The 16,492-nt window shown below is 42.2% G+C and overlaps 1 protein-coding gene and 4 pseudogenes across 1 annotated transcript; all 5 read right to left on the bottom strand.

The window, feature by feature from the left end:
- Positions 1-418: 418 nt before the first annotated feature.
- LOC119882071 lies at positions 419-3,231 on the bottom strand (annotated as a pseudogene).
- A 1,121-nt stretch (positions 3,232-4,352) lies between these two features.
- On the bottom strand, positions 4,353-6,960 carry LOC119882074 (protocadherin alpha-C2-like). Its single transcript, XM_038692087.1, has one exon. The coding sequence runs from the start codon at positions 6,768-6,770 to the stop codon at positions 4,353-4,355; it is 2,418 nt and encodes an 805-aa protein (XP_038548015.1). The 5' UTR covers positions 6,771-6,960.
- Positions 6,961-7,704: 744 nt separating this feature from the next.
- LOC119882073 lies at positions 7,705-10,395 on the bottom strand (annotated as a pseudogene).
- Positions 10,396-10,649: 254 nt separating this feature from the next.
- On the bottom strand, positions 10,650-13,190 carry LOC119882075 (annotated as a pseudogene).
- Positions 13,191-13,519: 329 nt separating this feature from the next.
- On the bottom strand, positions 13,520-16,064 carry LOC119882070 (annotated as a pseudogene).
- Between the last annotated feature and the right edge of the window lie 428 nt (positions 16,065-16,492).

Genomic DNA, 16,492 nt, shown 5'->3' with positions numbered 1-16,492 from the left:
TCAGAGGACAAAAGTAAAATATTACAGCAGTGGTAAGCAAAAAGTGGCCCAAGCTGGCATTTTCCATTTCATTGTTCAAAACATTTACATAATCTTCCATCAGTCTACCATATATAAGGATGAGTATAGATCTCAACAAATATGATGTCATTCAGTAAAATCTAAAACTGGCCCAATGTGCAGAAAGACAGCAGGTTTTCTGAACAGAACATTGTACTAAAATTAAGTCTAAAAAACATGCAAAATGAATTACTCATATATAATATAATTTAGCCTATTTGACCAGAACACATTTGTGTTTAAAACAGTATTTTTAGAGATGTATATGTGCTGAGAAGTGTAATACATTTCTTCAGATGCATGTTTTTGTAGCGTGGTCTCAACATTTAATTCTTCACTCTTATTGTTATAATTTACCCCAGTAGGTTATAAAAATCAAACTCCTTGTATTTGACATAAGTTATTGAATTCTGTGATTGGAGAACTTGTAAACATCGCTAGACTATTTGGATACGTCGTGGCAAACGAGTGCTCTAACACGAAAATTCTGCGAGTTATCATTGCTAAGAGAAAAAGTGTTGCAATCATGCCCAGTCTCCCCTGGATCGGTGTGTCACACCAGATAAATAGATGTTTTTCCCATACCTGCAGAGTGGAAGCTGCTGAGTCGCTAGTGTCTGTCAGTCCTGTGCCTCTCGGTAGACTGGACACGATGTATCTGGAGCCCTTTGGCACAGGCTGTCTAACCACCAGCTTCCCTTTCCTGGTCTCCGCTAGAAACAGACTGTACCAGTAGGCATCGTTGGAGACCAGAGTGGAATCTGCGATGGTGGAGTTCCTCTCACTGATCACACTGTTCCTGCAGGGAGGAGCCGCTTTGCTGGGCTTGGGTTTCTGACACTTGAGCACGATGGTGACCAATATGGTGATGAGCAGGAGAAATGACACCGAGCCCAGACCGATGACCAAATACAGGTTTAGGTCTGAAAAGATGTCGTATTCCAGAGGCACCTCAGTCATGTCAGAGTAGGCCTTCACGGCAGTCTCCACTGTGGACAGCTTGATGGTGACTGTGGCAGACAGAGCAGGCTGCCCGTTGTCTTTGGCAACAACAACCAGTCGCTGGTGGCGCGGGTCTCTGTAACTGAACATCCTCATAGTCCGGATCTCTCCGTTGTACTGGTCCAGACTGAACAAGGTGGCGTCAGTCACCTGTAGGAACTGGTAGGTGATCCGAGAGTTGTGCACCGAGTCGGTGTCTAAGGCTATCACTTTGGCAACCAGAGAGCCTTTATCGGTGGATCTGGGGATCTTTTCCTCCACCACAGAGCCGTGCGCGCGCCACGGAGACACAATAACCGGAGCGTTGTCGTTCTGGTCCACAATAATGATGTGCACGGTCACGTTACTGCTCAGTGGAGGAGAGCCAGAGTCTCTGGCCTCGATGTGGAAAAGAAACTCCTTCTCGATCTCATAGTCAAAAGTTTTTAGTGCGTAAAGGTTCCCGTTCTCTGGATTGATGGAGAACAGCATGGACATGGAGGTGTTGGCTATCTCTTCTCTAGGATGAAATAAACTAGATACTGGTTTTCATGGAGGTCAGGGTCAAACGCAGAGAGTGAACTCAGCAAGGCCCCAGGTGCGTTATTCTCCGTTACACGTATAGTATAAAATGATTGAGGGAACTGTGGAACATTGTCATTCACATCCAGCAGCTCTAACGTCATAGTTTCATTGTCAGATAAAGGAGGAGAACCTCTGTCTGTAACAGTGAAAGTGATGTCATATTCTGGGACCTTCTCGCGGTCTAACGGCTCTGACACTACTAATTCATAATAGTTATCAGAGGACTCCCTCAGTCTGAAAGGCATGTTATCTGGAATATGCAGATCTACCACTCCGTTGTCACCTGAGTCTTTATCACTGACACTAACTACAGCTATCACTGTGTCAATGGGCTCACTCTCTTTGATTGGACTTTGAAATGATTTGATGGATATTTGTGGGTGATTGTCGTTCATATCTGTCACCTGTATTGTCAGCTTACACTGTCCAGATAAGGAGTTAGGCCCCTTATCGCTGGCAATAACCTCCATTTCATAAAGCTTAAAATCTTCATAATTTATCATCTCTTTCACTCTGATTTCACCATTTTCTGGATTCAAGTTGAACATCTGTTGCGTTCTCTCTGATGTATACAAACTATATGAATAAACAATCTCGGAATTAGAACCTTCATCTAAATCAGTGGCGTTTAGTTTGATTACTAGACTTCCAATCGGGGAGTTTTCCATCACATCTACGACGTATCTGTCTTTGTCAAATGAAGGGGCGTTGTCATTCACATCAAGCACGCGAATAACGATGCTGGCTGTACCTGTGCGCGTGGGGACCCCACCGTCCACTGCAGTGAGTATTAGGTTATGATAAGCCTGCTGCTCTCTATCTAAAGCTTTCTTCAGAATCAAATCTGCAAACTTTGTCCCGTCTCTCCCGGTCTGAATTTCAATAGTGAAGTGTTCACTTGAGCTCAAATGGTAATTTTTCACAGAATTCGGTCCCACATCTGGGTCTGCAGCATTATTCAAAGAGAATCTCTCTCCAACGGGGCTTGATTCAGAGATGTCCAAGTGCATCGTTCCTCGTCGAAAATGAGGAGCGTTGTCGTTAATATCCGTGATTTCCACCTCAATATTAAACATTCGTATTGGATTTTCAATTGTAGCGTCTAATCTAAGAAAGCATGATGTAGCTGTTTTCAATGCGCATAACAACTCTCTGTCTATCCTTTCCAAAATGAACAGCTCTCCCGTGTCTTTGTTGATGTCAAGATATTTTTTGTTGCCTACAACATCTATGCGCATTTGTCTTTTATTCAGAGTTTTCACGTCTAATCCCAAATCAGTTGCTAAATTAGCAACGACAGATCCTTCCTCCATTTCTTCAGGAACAGAATAATGAGTAACGGTGAATACCGTGTTCATGATGGCAGAAAGAAAGATAAAAACTGAAACGTACCCTCTCCGGGAATACTGACGGATATGATGAGCCATTGAGGAGAATCCGTATTTAAAACCTTGAAATGCGATGTGTGGTTGAGAAAGGAGAAACAGTCCCCTTTATTTAATGATAAAAGCCAGCGAGGGTCTTCATGGAAAACGTTTCTTTATGGTGGTATCAGCAGAGATTTGCGTGCAATATGTCTGCCTGCCCGGGCTCCAATGAACTATCGTGAGAACGTTGACTTCATTGGTGAGTCTGTTTTTGTGGAGTGCAGCGACGTGAATAGTCCTTTTTTAGCATTTACACCTCGTACAATCGCGGTTTCTATACAAATATAGATTGTGTGAGAACTTTTAAATTCGGTTATAAGAAAAAGTATAATTAAATATTTTACTTGTTTTTAATAGGATGTGGGAAACAACTAAAAGTTATATATTTTTCCTTGTATTGCTTTTATGACTATGGAAATATACTATTTGAAAAAATTTTTACTGCAGACATGCTACACATTCTATCAGTGCAAATATATGGAGTCATAGCCCTTTGAGTTTGACTTTTACGCGCTAATCTCTGTGCGTAAAACCAGTGTGGTAAAATTTGACCGCGTGTCTAATCTCTAGATTTATGTGTTTTCTAAAAGCCTTCAGTAAATATTTTAGTTGCTTAATTGATGTTGCCATATGCAACACTCACACAGTTGCTTTATGACCTATGTAATATCCAATTTTAACGGTACCTAAATACCCTGTGCAAGAAAAGATGTTTTATGGAAGGGACAAAGATTGCAAATGTCAAGGGATTTATTTAATGTTTATTTTTAAAAAATGGAATCGTGTTAACATTAAAATTATACCTATGTAAACTTTGATTACTAGTATGGATACGGTGTTAATTTTTCCGTACTCATTTATAAAACACTAATAAAATATGATTTTTTAGAGTCTGGATACCAATGGGGAATACATACATCTACATATAGGTCCTGAAAAGGATACAAAGTTGGAAATCTTCAACATTGCAAGGACCAAACAATAGCTGTTACAAATGGCTGTATTTGATGTTTTGGTGGAAGACAAATGAGTTATTTTATGGGAGTAAATGTAGCAATATGACAGTGTAAAAATGCGGTATCAAAAATAAAAGTCCTGTTTCGCATTAGTATTTAAGTAAAAAGTACAATGTTTGGCTCCGAAATGTAATTGAGTAGAAGTATAAAGTAGCGTGAAATGGAAATACTCAACAAAACTTGTACAAATACCTCAAAACTGTACTTGAGAACAATACTTGAGTAAATGTACTTAGATTCCACCTGACGACCATATTCAGAGAATGTTTGTGCATATCATATGTTAATTGAGGTTTACCTGCAGAGTGGAAGCAGCTGAGTCGCTAGTGTCTGTCAGTCCTGTGCCTCTCGGTAGACTGGACACGATGTATCTGGAGCCCTTTGGCACAGGCTGTCTAACCACCAGCTTCCCTTTCCTGGTCTCCGCTAGAAACAGACTGTACCAGTAGGCATCGTTGGAGACCAGAGTGGAATCTGCGATGGTGGAGTTCCTCTCACTGATCACACTGTTCCTGCAGGGAGGAGCCGCTTTGCTGGGCTTGGGTTTCTGACACTTGAGCACGATGGTGACCAATATGGTGATGAGCAGGAGAAATGACACCGAGCCCAGACCGATGACCAAATACAGGTTTAGGTCTGAAAAGATGTCGTATTCCAGAGGCACCTCAGTCATGTCAGAGTAGGCCTTCACGGCAGTCTCCACTGTGGACAGCTTGATGGTGACTGTGGCAGACAGAGCAGGCTGCCCGTTGTCTTTGGCAACAACAACCAGTCGCTGGTGGCGCGGGTCTCTGTAACTGAACATCCTCATAGTCCGGATCTCTCCATTGTACTGGTCCAGACTGAACAAGGTGGCGTCAGTCACCTGTAGGAACTGGTAGGTGATCCGAGAGTTGTGCACCGAGTCGGTGTCTAAGGCTATCACTTTGGCAACCAGAGAGCCTTTATCGGTGGATCTGGGGATCTTTTCCTCCACCACAGAGCCGTGCGCGCGCCACGGAGACACAATAACCGGAGCGTTGTCGTTCTGGTCCACAATAATGATGTGCACGGTCACGTTACTGCTCAGTGGAGGAGAGCCAGAGTCTCTGGCCTCGATGTGGAAAAGAAACTCCTTCTCGATCTCATAGTCAAAAGTTTTTAGTGCGTAAAGGTTCCCGTTCTCTGGATTGATGGAGAACAGCATGGACATGGAGGTGTTGGCTATCTCCTTCTCTAGGATGAAATAAACTAGATACTGGTTTTCATGGAGGTCAGGGTCAAACGCAGAGAGTGAACTCAGCAAGGCCCCAGGTGCGTTATTCTCCGTTACACGTATAGTATAAAATGATTGAGGGAACTGTGGAACATTGTCATTCACATCCAGCAGCTCTAACGTCATAGTTTCATTGTCAGATAAAGGAGGAGAACCTCTGTCTGTAACAGTGAAAGTGATGTCATATTCTGGGACCTTCTCGCGGTCTAACAGCTCTGACACTACTAATTCATAATAGTTATCAGAGGACTCCCTCAGTCTGAAAGGCATGTTATCTGGAATATGCAGATCTACCACTCCGTTGTCACCTGAGTCTTTATCACTGACACTAACTACAGCTATCACTGTGTCTAATTCAATGTTTTCATTAACTGGACTCTGAAATGATTTAATAGATATTTCTGGGTGATTATCATTCATGTCCTGGACGAGAATTTTGAGTTTACATTGTCCTGACAAACTATTGGCTCCTTTATCGGTTGCTATAACCTCCATATCATAAATCCTGAGATCTTCATAATTTAACACTCCTTTTACCGTAATCTCACCCGTGTTTGGGTTTAAATGAAAGGTTTCTTGCGTTTTCTCCGATGTATACAGACTGTATGAGTATGTTAAATCCGAATTTGATCCCTCGTCTAAATCTGTCGCATTAAAATGAAAAACAAGTGTCCCAATAGGGGAATTTTCCATTACATTGACGTGGTAGCTTTCTTCCTCAAATGTAGGGGCGTTGTCATTTGTGTCTATAACATGAACAATAATGCTGGCAGTACCAGAACGAGACGGCATACCGCCATCTACAGCTGTAAGTATTAAATAATGAACAGCTTGCTGCTCGCGGTCCAAAGTCTTTTTCATGATTAAATCAGCAAATTTTGATCCATCTCTTCCGGTTTGAATTTCTATTGTGAAATAATCACTTTCACTCATGTGGTATGTTTTCACAGAGTTTGAACCAACGTCTGGGTCAACTGCATTGCTCACAGAAAAACGTTCACCAGCCTGCGTAGCCTCTGAAATATCTAAATCTATCGTATCTCTTCTAAAATGAGGTGCGTTGTCATTTATGTCCATTATCTCTAATTCAATGTAAAATATTCTCTTGGGGTTTTCGATTATTGCCTCCATTTTCAGATAACAGGATGTCTTGGCTGGACAGAGAGATTCTCTGTCAATCCGTTCAACAATATGCAGCTCCCCTGTTTCTTTGTTCACGTCCAGATATTTTCTATTAGTAATGACGTCTATGCGCATGTTCCGTTCAACTAATGCTTTCACTTCCAGTCCCAAATCTACAGCTAAATTTGCGACGACAGAGCCTTCTTCTAGTTCCTCAGGAACAGAATAGTGTGTTACCCCGGACGCAGAATTTAAGGTGGCAATGAAAAAAAGAACTGTCGACACATACCTTTTCCAATATTCAGAACAGATAAAAGCTTCCATTGTTACCCCTGATCTGTAGTATTTGTCGGCGTAGTCCACGCCCTTTTTCTTAGGATTTAGGACTACTGTGAAACTTCAGTGAAATTTCCAAACAAAATGAAGGTATAGACCCTGAAAAATCCTCAATATCCAAATCCATTCAGCACCAGGAACTGTTCATTCGCCTTTCTCGTTTCCTTTAAACGCTGACTGTCATGGCGACCGTGATGTCACAAAAGTATATATGACCGGGGAACAGCGACGCTGCGTGCACGAATCAGATCCTCTCATCTGTGTTTGCTATTTGAGAATTATAGGCCTAAGTATTGTTGTGTGCCACGAGTCAGCCTCAACATAACATGTTATTTATTAGATGGGGAATGTTCTTTTTAATCGTCTTATTTGGTTGGTGTGGAGTATGGTAAGCCTACGTTTTATTTCTCTATTTCTCTTCTTAATCAAATGATGTTCTTCTGTCTACGAACATTTTTGCGGTTTGTTTGAAGACTTATTCTATTTAATATTTTATTGATATCCTGAGTAGTAACCATGTACAAAAGTGTGAAAAACAAATGGTAAAATTGAGGAGAACCAAATAATAGCTTTTAAAAGTTTGTGAAAAAAGCGTAGGTGGTCCAGTCTAAGAAAGGTTTTTATACAGTACGGTTTATTTTAATATGTAAATTAAGTGTATGGGCTTCGATATTATGATTAAAAGTAAGAAAGACTTTGTATAGTTTTTTATGTTATTTTAGCCTTAGTTTTCCTCTATTACATAAAATAGAAGAAATATACATATGTGTGTCTTCAATTGGCATGTATTTGTTCGAAGTGACAACGCTTAAAGCTGAGAAAATGTTTAGAAAACGTTAACAAATTCCATAATAGCCTACAATATTAATATTTAAAAAGTGTCTCTTAATGCAACGAAAATCGCATATGGCATCACAGACGATAAAAGTGTTGGACTATGAGTGGGCTTGAAGGCTATTATCGAGGTACATCTGTGTGTAAAACGTGTTAAATATTGATGTTTTCCCATACCTGCAGAGTGGAAGCAGCTGAGTCGCTAGTGTCTGTCAGTCCTGTGCCTCTCGGTAGACTGGACACGATGTATCTGGAGCCCTTTGGCACAGGCTGTCTAACCACCAGCTTCCCTTTCCTGGTCTCCGCTAGAAACAGACTGTACCAGTAGGCATCGTTGGAGACCAGAGTGGAATCTGCGATGGTGGAGTTCCTCTCACTGATCACACTGTTCCTGCAGGGAGGAGCCGCTTTGCTGGGCTTGGGTTTCTGACACTTGAGCACGATGGTGACCAATATGGTGATGAGCAGGAGAAATGACACCGAGCCCAGACCGATGACCAAATACAGGTTTAGGTCTGAAAAGATGTCGTATTCCAGAGGCACCTCAGTCATGTCAGAGTAGGCCTTCACGGCAGTCTCCACTGTGGACAGCTTGATGGTGACTGTGGCAGACAGAGCAGGCTGCCCGTTGTCTTTGGCAACAACAACCAGTCGCTGGTGGCGCGGGTCTCTGTAACTGAACATCCTCATAGTCCGGATCTCTCCGTTGTACTGGTCCAGACTGAACAAGGTGGCGTCAGTCACCTGTAGGAACTGGTAGGTGATCCGAGAGTTGTGCACCGAGTCGGTGTCTAAGGCTATCACTTTGGCAACCAGAGAGCCTTTATCGGTGGATCTGGGGATCTTTTCCTCCACCACAGAGCCGTGCGCGCGCCACGGAGACACAATAACCGGAGCGTTGTCGTTCTGGTCCACAATAATGATGTGCACGGTCACGTTACTGCTCAGTGGAGGAGAGCCAGAGTCTCTGGCCTCGATGTGGAAAAGAAACTCCTTCTCGATCTCATAGTCAAAAGTTTTTAGTGCGTAAAGGTTCCCGTTCTCTGGATTGATGGAGAACAGCATGGACATGGAGGTGTTGGCTATCTCCTTCTCTAGGATGAAATAAACTAATATTGGTTTTCATGGAGGTCAGGGTCAAACGCAGAGAGTGAACTCAGCAAGGCCCCAGGTGCGTTATTCTCCGTTACACGTATAGTATAAAATGATTGAGGGAACTGTGGAACATTGTCATTCACATCCAGCAGCTCTAACGTCATAGTTTCATTGTCAGATAAAGGAGGAGAACCTCTGTCTGTAACAGTGAAAGTGATGTCATATTCTGGGACCTTCTCGCGGTCTAACGGCTCTGACACTACTAATTCATAATAGTTATCAGAGGACTCCCTCAGTCTGAAAGGCATGTTATCTGGAATATGCAGATCTACCACTCCGTTGTCACCTGAGTCTTTATCACTGACACTAACTACAGCTATCACTGTGTCTAATTCTATGTTTTCATTGACTGGACTCTGAAATGATTTAATAGATATTTCTGGGTGATTATCATTCATGTCTTCAACCAGAATCTTTATGGTACATTGTCCTGACAAACTATTGGCTCCTTTGTCAGTTGCTATAACTTCCATATCATAAATCCTGAAATCCTCGTAATTTAACATTCCTTTAACATTAATTTCACCAGTGGAAGGATTCAGGTTGAATGTTTCTTGTGTTTTCTCTGACGTATATAAACTATATGAGTACGTGATATCAGAATTTGATCCCTCGTCTAAGTCTGTTGCATTAAGATGAATAACAAGGCTCCCTATGGGAGAATTTTCCATTATTTTTAGATTGTAACTCCTTGGTCAAAAGCAGGAGCGTTGTCATTTGTGTCTAAAACACGAACTATAACACTTGCAGTGCCAGAACGTGCAGGTGTGCCTCCATCTACAGCTGTGAGTATTAAATTATGAACAGCTTGCTGCTCTCGATCTAATTTCTTTGTTAAGATTAATTCGGCAAACTTCGACCCATCTCTCCCGGTCTGAACTTCAATATTAAAATGTTCACTTTCACTCAGATGGTATGTTTTCACTGAATTGCTTCCAACATCAGGATCAACTGCATTGCTGAGAGAGAATCTCTCCCCTTTTGGCGTCGCTTCAGATATATCTAAATGTATGACGTCTCTTCGAAACTGTGGGGCGTTGTCGTTCATATCCAGAATTTCTAGTTCTATGTTAAAAATTCTCAGAGGATTTTCTAGTATTACTTCCAGTCTAAGATAGCAAGACGCTGACGACTTGGTATTGCATATGTATTCCCTGTCTATCTTCTCAACAATGTACAGTTCACCCGTCTCTTTGTTCACATCCAGATATTTCTTATTTGCAATGATGTCGAGACGCATCTTCCTCTGATTCAGTGTTTTAACGTCCAAACTGAGATCTGTAGCAAGGTTTGCCACAACTGATCCTTCTTTCATTTCCTCTGGTATTGAATAATGAGTCACTGAAGTCGAGATGTGATGAACTAAGGAAAAAAGAACAACGAGCAGCACGTACCTTTTGCAAAACTGCATTGTTACAGAGGACCCCATTGTTGTGTGTTGGGCTACCGCACTTCAGTCGATATAATGTGCATTTGCAGCTATTTTGAATTTCGGTGTAATGTCCATGATCCTTAATATATTAACGCAATTAAATTCCGAGGATATTTCCGCGTTAAAACAACACGAGAGCGTTTTCGGGTGCAGTTTCAGCCCCACGGAGCTGTCCGGTTGTTTCACGGTCTGGCCTAATGACTCGATTCACTGTCATGGCGTTCACTGGCTGGCATTTTACTAACAAAACAGCGCCACCCTTTAGGTTTTTCAAGACACTTTAAATTCATTTAATGGGTTGCACTTTGAAATTAGTTTATCAGTACCAATATTACTTTAAATGTGTTATTGCAGACAACAATAATCACATTTATTTATACTATGTATGAGCTGATCTTTGGAAGACGAATCACCGCAGATAAAGTAAAAATGAAATGTCACTCATTTTTCATAAATGATGACTATAAAACGAAATGTGTACGTTGGACTCTTACCTGCAGAGTGGAAGCAGCTGAGTCGCTAGTGTCTGTCAGTCCTGTGCCTCTCGGTAGACTGGACACGATGTATCTGGAGCCCTTTGGCACAGGCTGTCTAACCACCAGCTTCCCTTTCCTGGTCTCCGCTAGAAACAGACTGTACCAGTAGGCATCGTTGGAGACCAGAGTGGAATCTGCGATGGTGGAGTTCCTCTCACTGATCACACTGTTCCTGCAGGGAGGAGCCGCTTTGCTGGGCTTGGGTTTCTGACACTTGAGCACGATGGTGACCAATATGGTGATGAGCAGGAGAAATGACACCGAGCCCAGACCGATGACCAAATACAGGTTTAGGTCTGAAAAGATGTCGTATTCCAGAGGCACCTCAGTCATGTCAGAGTAGGCCTTCACGGCAGTCTCCACTGTGGACAGCTTGATGGTGACTGTGGCAGACAGAGCAGGCTGCCCGTTGTCTTTGGCAACAACAACCAGTCGCTGGTGGCGCGGGTCTCTGTAACTGAACATCCTCATAGTCCGGATCTCTCCGTTGTACTGGTCCAGACTGAACAAGGTGGCGTCAGTCACCTGTAGGAACTGGTAGGTGATCCGAGAGTTGTGCACCGAGTCGGTGTCTAAGGCTATCACTTTGGCAACCAGAGAGCCTTTATCGGTGGATCTGGGGATCTTTTCCTCCACCACAGAGCCGTGCGCGCGCCACGGAGACACAATAACCGGAGCGTTGTCGTTCTGGTCCACAATAATGATGTGCACGGTCACGTTACTGCTCAGTGGAGGAGAGCCAGAGTCTCTGGCCTCGATGTGGAAAAGAAACTCCTTCTCGATCTCATAGTCAAAAGTTTTTAGTGCGTAAAGGTTCCCGTTCTCTGGATTGATGGAGAACAGCATGGACATGGAGGTGTTGGCTATCTCCTTCTCTAGGATGAAATAAACTAGATACTGGTTTTCATGGAGGTCAGGGTCAAACGCAGAGAGTGAACTCAGCAAGGCCCCAGGTGCGTTATTCTCCGTTACACGTATAGTATAAAATGATTGAGGGAACTGTGGAACATTGTCATTCACATCCAGCAGCTCTAACGTCATAGTTTCATTGTCAGATAAAGGAGGAGAACCTCTGTCTGTAACAGTGAAAGTGATGTCATATTCTGGGACCTTCTCGCGGTCTAACGGCTCTGACACTACTAATTCATAATAGTTATCAGAGGACTCCCTCAGTCTGAAAGGCATGTTATCTGGAATATGCAGATCTACCACTCCGTTGTCACCTGAGTCTTTATCACTGACACTAACTACAGCTATCACTGTGTCTAATTCTACGTTTTCATTGACTGGACTCTGAAATGATTTAATAGATATTTCTGGGTGATTATCATTCATGTCTTCAACCAGAATCTTTATGGTACATTGTCCTGACAAACTATTGGTTCCTTTGTCGGTTGCTATAACTTCCATATCATAAATCCTGAAATCCTCATAATTTAACATTCCTTTAACATTAATTTCACCAGTGGAAGGATTCAGGTTGAATGTTTCTTGTGTTTTCTCTGACGTATATAAACTATATGAGTACGTGATATCAGAATTTGAACCCTCGTCTAAGTCTGTTGCATTAAGATGAATAACAAGGCTCCCTATGGGAGAATTTTCCATTATTTTTAGATTGTAACTCACTTGGTCAAAAGCAGGAGCGTTGTCATTTGTGTCTAAAACACGAACTATAACACTTGCAGTGCCAGAACGTGCAGGTGTGCCTCCATCTACAGCTGTGAGTATTAAATTATGAACAGCTTGCTGCTCTCGATCTAAATTCTTTGTTAAGATTAATTCGGCAAACTTCGACCCATCTCTCCCGGTCTGAACTTCAATATTAAAATGTGCACTTTCACTCAGATGATATGTTTTCACTGAATTGCTTCCAACATCAGGATCAACTGCATTGCTGAGAGAGAATCTCTCCCCTTTTGGCGTCGCTTCGGAAATATCTAAATGTATGACGTCTCTTCGAAACTGTGGGGCGTTGTCGTTCATATCCAGAATTTCTAGTTCTATATTAAATATTCGTACTGGATTTTCTAGTATTACTTCCAGTTTGAGATAGCAAGATGCTTTTGTGATGCAAATATTCCCTGTCTATCTTCTCAACAATGTACAGTTCACCCGTCTCTTTGTTCACATCCAGATATTTCTTATTTGCAATGATGTCGAGACGCATCTTCCTCTGATTCAGTGTTTTAACATCCATGCTGAGATCGGTAGCAAGGTTTGCTACCACTGATCCTTCTTTCATCTCCTCAGGAATAGAGTAATGACTTACTGATGTCGATACGTAATGAACTGAAGAAATAAAAATAACGATCGACACGTACCTTTTGCATGACTGCATTGTTACAGAGGATCCCGTTGTCGTGGGCGGGTTCACCGTTCGAGGTATGTTATCCGATTTAATGCATGTTTCCTCTAATGTGGAAATGTGCTGTAAAGACCTCGATCAAATTATTTTCGTGCGATTTTAAAATCCAAAAGATGTAGTCGCTATTAAGAGCTAAATACTGCTTCTTGAGACAGGTAAGGGTTTCAGCATCACGGAGCTGTCCGTTTGTTTCAGTGTCTTTTTCACTAAGATTCACTGTCATGGTGTACATGACCTGGGGTTTTTTTGGAGTAAACAGCGCCACTCCGTGCATTTAACCAATTGTTACAGTTATGGTAAGTAAAATTATTTATGTAGGCTAGAACTCAAAAATTAGTTTGAGATTGGACACCGCTGCAGACGTTGCAGCAAATAACACCGTTTATCAGTTTGTTTAACTAAATGACAAAACTTTACCATAAACATTTTACACAGGAAAATTAAATTGAATGATCTGAGAAATACAGAAACACGTGTATGGCCTACATTGGACTCTCACCTGTAGGGTGGAAGCAGCTGAGTCGCTAGTGTCTGTCAGTCCTGTGCCTCTCGGTAGACTGGACACGATGTATCTGGAGCCCTTTGGCACAGGCTGTCTAACCACCAGCTTCCCTTTCCTGGTCTCCGCTAGAAACAGACTGTACCAGTAGGCATCGTTGGAGACCAGAGTGGAATCTGCGATGGTGGAGTTCCTCTCACTGATCACACTGTTCCTGCAGGGAGGAGCCGCTTTGCTGGGCTTGGGTTTCTGACACTTGAGCACGATGGTGACCAATATGGTGATGAGCAGGAGAAATGACACCGAGCCCAGACCGATGACCAAATACAGGTTTAGGTCTGAAAAGATGTCGTATTCCAGAGGCACCTCAGTCATGTCGAGTAGGCCTTCACGGCAGTCTCCACTGTGGACAGCTTGATGGTGACTGTGGCAGACAGAGCAGGCTGCCCGTTGTCTTTGGCAACAACAACCAGTCGCTGGTGGCGCGGGTCTCTGTAACTGAACATCCTCATAGTCCGGATCTCTCCGTTGTACTGGTCCAGACTGAACAAGGTGGCGTCAGTCACCTGTAGGAACTGGTAGGTGATCCGAGAGTTGTGCACCGAGTCGGTGTCTAAGGCTATCACTTTGGCAACCAGAGAGCCTTTATCGGTGGATCTGGGGATCTTTTCCTCCACCACAGAGCCGTGCGCGCGCCACGGAGACACAATAACCGGAGCGTTGTCGTTCTGGTCCACAATAATGATGTGCACGGTCACGTTACTGCTCAGTGGAGGAGAGCCAGAGTCTCTGGCCTCGATGTGGAAAAGAAACTCCTTCTCGATCTCATAGTCAAAAGTTTTTAGTGCGTAAAGGTTCCCGTTCTCTGGATTGATGGAGAACAGCATGGACATGGAGGTGTTGGCTATCTCCTTCTCTAGGATGAAATAAACTAGATACTGGTTTTCATGGAGGTCAGGGTCAAACGCAGAGAGTGAACTCAGCAAGCCCCAGGTGCGTTATTCTCCGTTACACGTATAGTATAAAATGATTGAGGGAACTGTGGAACATTGTCATTCACATCCAGCAGCTCTAACGTCATAGTTTCATTGTCAGATAAAGGAGGAGAACCTCTGTCTGTAACAGTGAAAGTGATGTCATATTCTGGGACCTTCTCGCGGTCTAACGGCTCTGACACTACTAATTCATAATAGTTATCAGAGGACTCCCTCAGTCTGAAAGGCATGTTATCTGGAATATGCAGATCTACCACTCCGTTGTCACCTGAGTCTTTATCACTGACACTAACTACAGCTATCACTGTGTCTAATTCTACGTTTTCATTAACTGGACTCTGAAATGATTTAATAGATATTTCTGGGTGATTATCATTCATGTCTTCAACCAGAATCTTTATGGTACATTGTCCTGACAAACTATTGGCTCCTTTGTCGGTTGCTATAACTTCCATATCATAAATCCTGAAATCCTCATAATTTAACATTCCTTTAACATTAATTTCACCAGTGGAAGGATTCAGGTTGAATGTTTCTTGTGTTTTCTCTGACGTATATAAACTATATGAGTACGTGATATCAGAATTTGATCCCTCGTCTAAGTCTGTTGCATTAAGATGAATAACAAGGCTCCCTATGGGAGAATTTTCCATTATTTTTAGATTGTAACTCCCTTGGTCAAAAGCAGGAGCGTTGTCATTTGTGTCTGAAACATGAACTATAACACTTGCAGTGCCAGAACGTGCAGGTGTGCCTCCATCTACAGCTGTGAGTATTAAATTATGAACAGCTTGCTGCTCTCGATCTAAATTTTTTGTTAAGATTAATTCGGCAAACTTCGACCCTTCTCTTCCGGTCTGAATTTCAATATTAAAATGTTCACTTTCACTTAGATGGTATGTTTTCACTGAATTGCTTCCAACATCAGGATCAACTGCATTGCTGAGAGAGAATCTCTCCCCTTTCGGCGTCGCTTCAGATATATCTAAATGTATGGCGTCTCGTCGAAACTGTGGGGCGTTGTCGTTCATGTCCAGAATTTCTACTTCTATATTAAATATTCGTAATGGGTTTTCAAGTATTACTTCCAGTCTGAGATAACAAGACGACTTTGCAGGACAAATATTTTCCCTGTCTATCTTCTCAACAATGTACAGTTCACCCGTCTCTTTGTTCACATCCAGATATTTCTTATTTGCAATGATGTCGAGACGCATCTTCCTCTGATTCAGTGTTTTAACGTCCAAACTGAGATCTGTAGCAAGGTTTGCCACAACTGATCCTTCTTTCATTTCCTCTGGTATTGAATAATGAGTCACTGAAGTCGAGATGTGATGAACGAAGGAAAAAAGAACAACGAGCAGCACGTACCTTTTACAAGACTGCATTGTTACAGAAGAGCTCGTTGTTGTGTGTTGGTTCATCACAGTTCAGCCAGTACAATGTACATTTCCCTTGTTTTTCAAAATGTTATTATGGTCCTGTACTGAAGCATATTTGAATTATTTTAATCCCGAGTTTATCGGTGGATAAACTGAGCAATCGCGTTTTCGTCGTTGCTTTTCAACACCACGGAGCTGTCCGGTTTCTTCGATCTGCACTAATGACAACGATCACTGTCATGGCGTTCATTGACTGTAGTCTGTTGCGGAAACAGCGCCACCTTTTGTATTTTGTAACTCGCGTTGTTTAACATGAACCTTTTTAAAATGGATTTTTACGAGTAAATGTGGGATTTATTGTCGCTTATTCTTTTTAAAATATGCTGAAAAGAATCATTACACTGATAAATATTTTAAATCTAAAAAATGTCTTAGAATGGAAATACAATATCGCTAAATATTGATAAATGATAAATCTAAAAACAAATATGTACATTGGACTCTCACCT

The sequence above is a fragment of the Micropterus salmoides genome, unplaced genomic scaffold (genome assembly GCF_014851395.1).
Source record: "Micropterus salmoides isolate LMB-PRFRI ecotype aquatic unplaced genomic scaffold, ASM1485139v1 Ms_hic_scaffold_2879, whole genome shotgun sequence".
NCBI classification, from domain to species: Eukaryota; Metazoa; Chordata; class Actinopteri; order Centrarchiformes; family Centrarchidae; genus Micropterus; species Micropterus salmoides.
The sequence above is the reverse complement of the archived record's forward strand: the minus strand, read 5'-3'. Positions and strand labels throughout refer to the sequence as shown.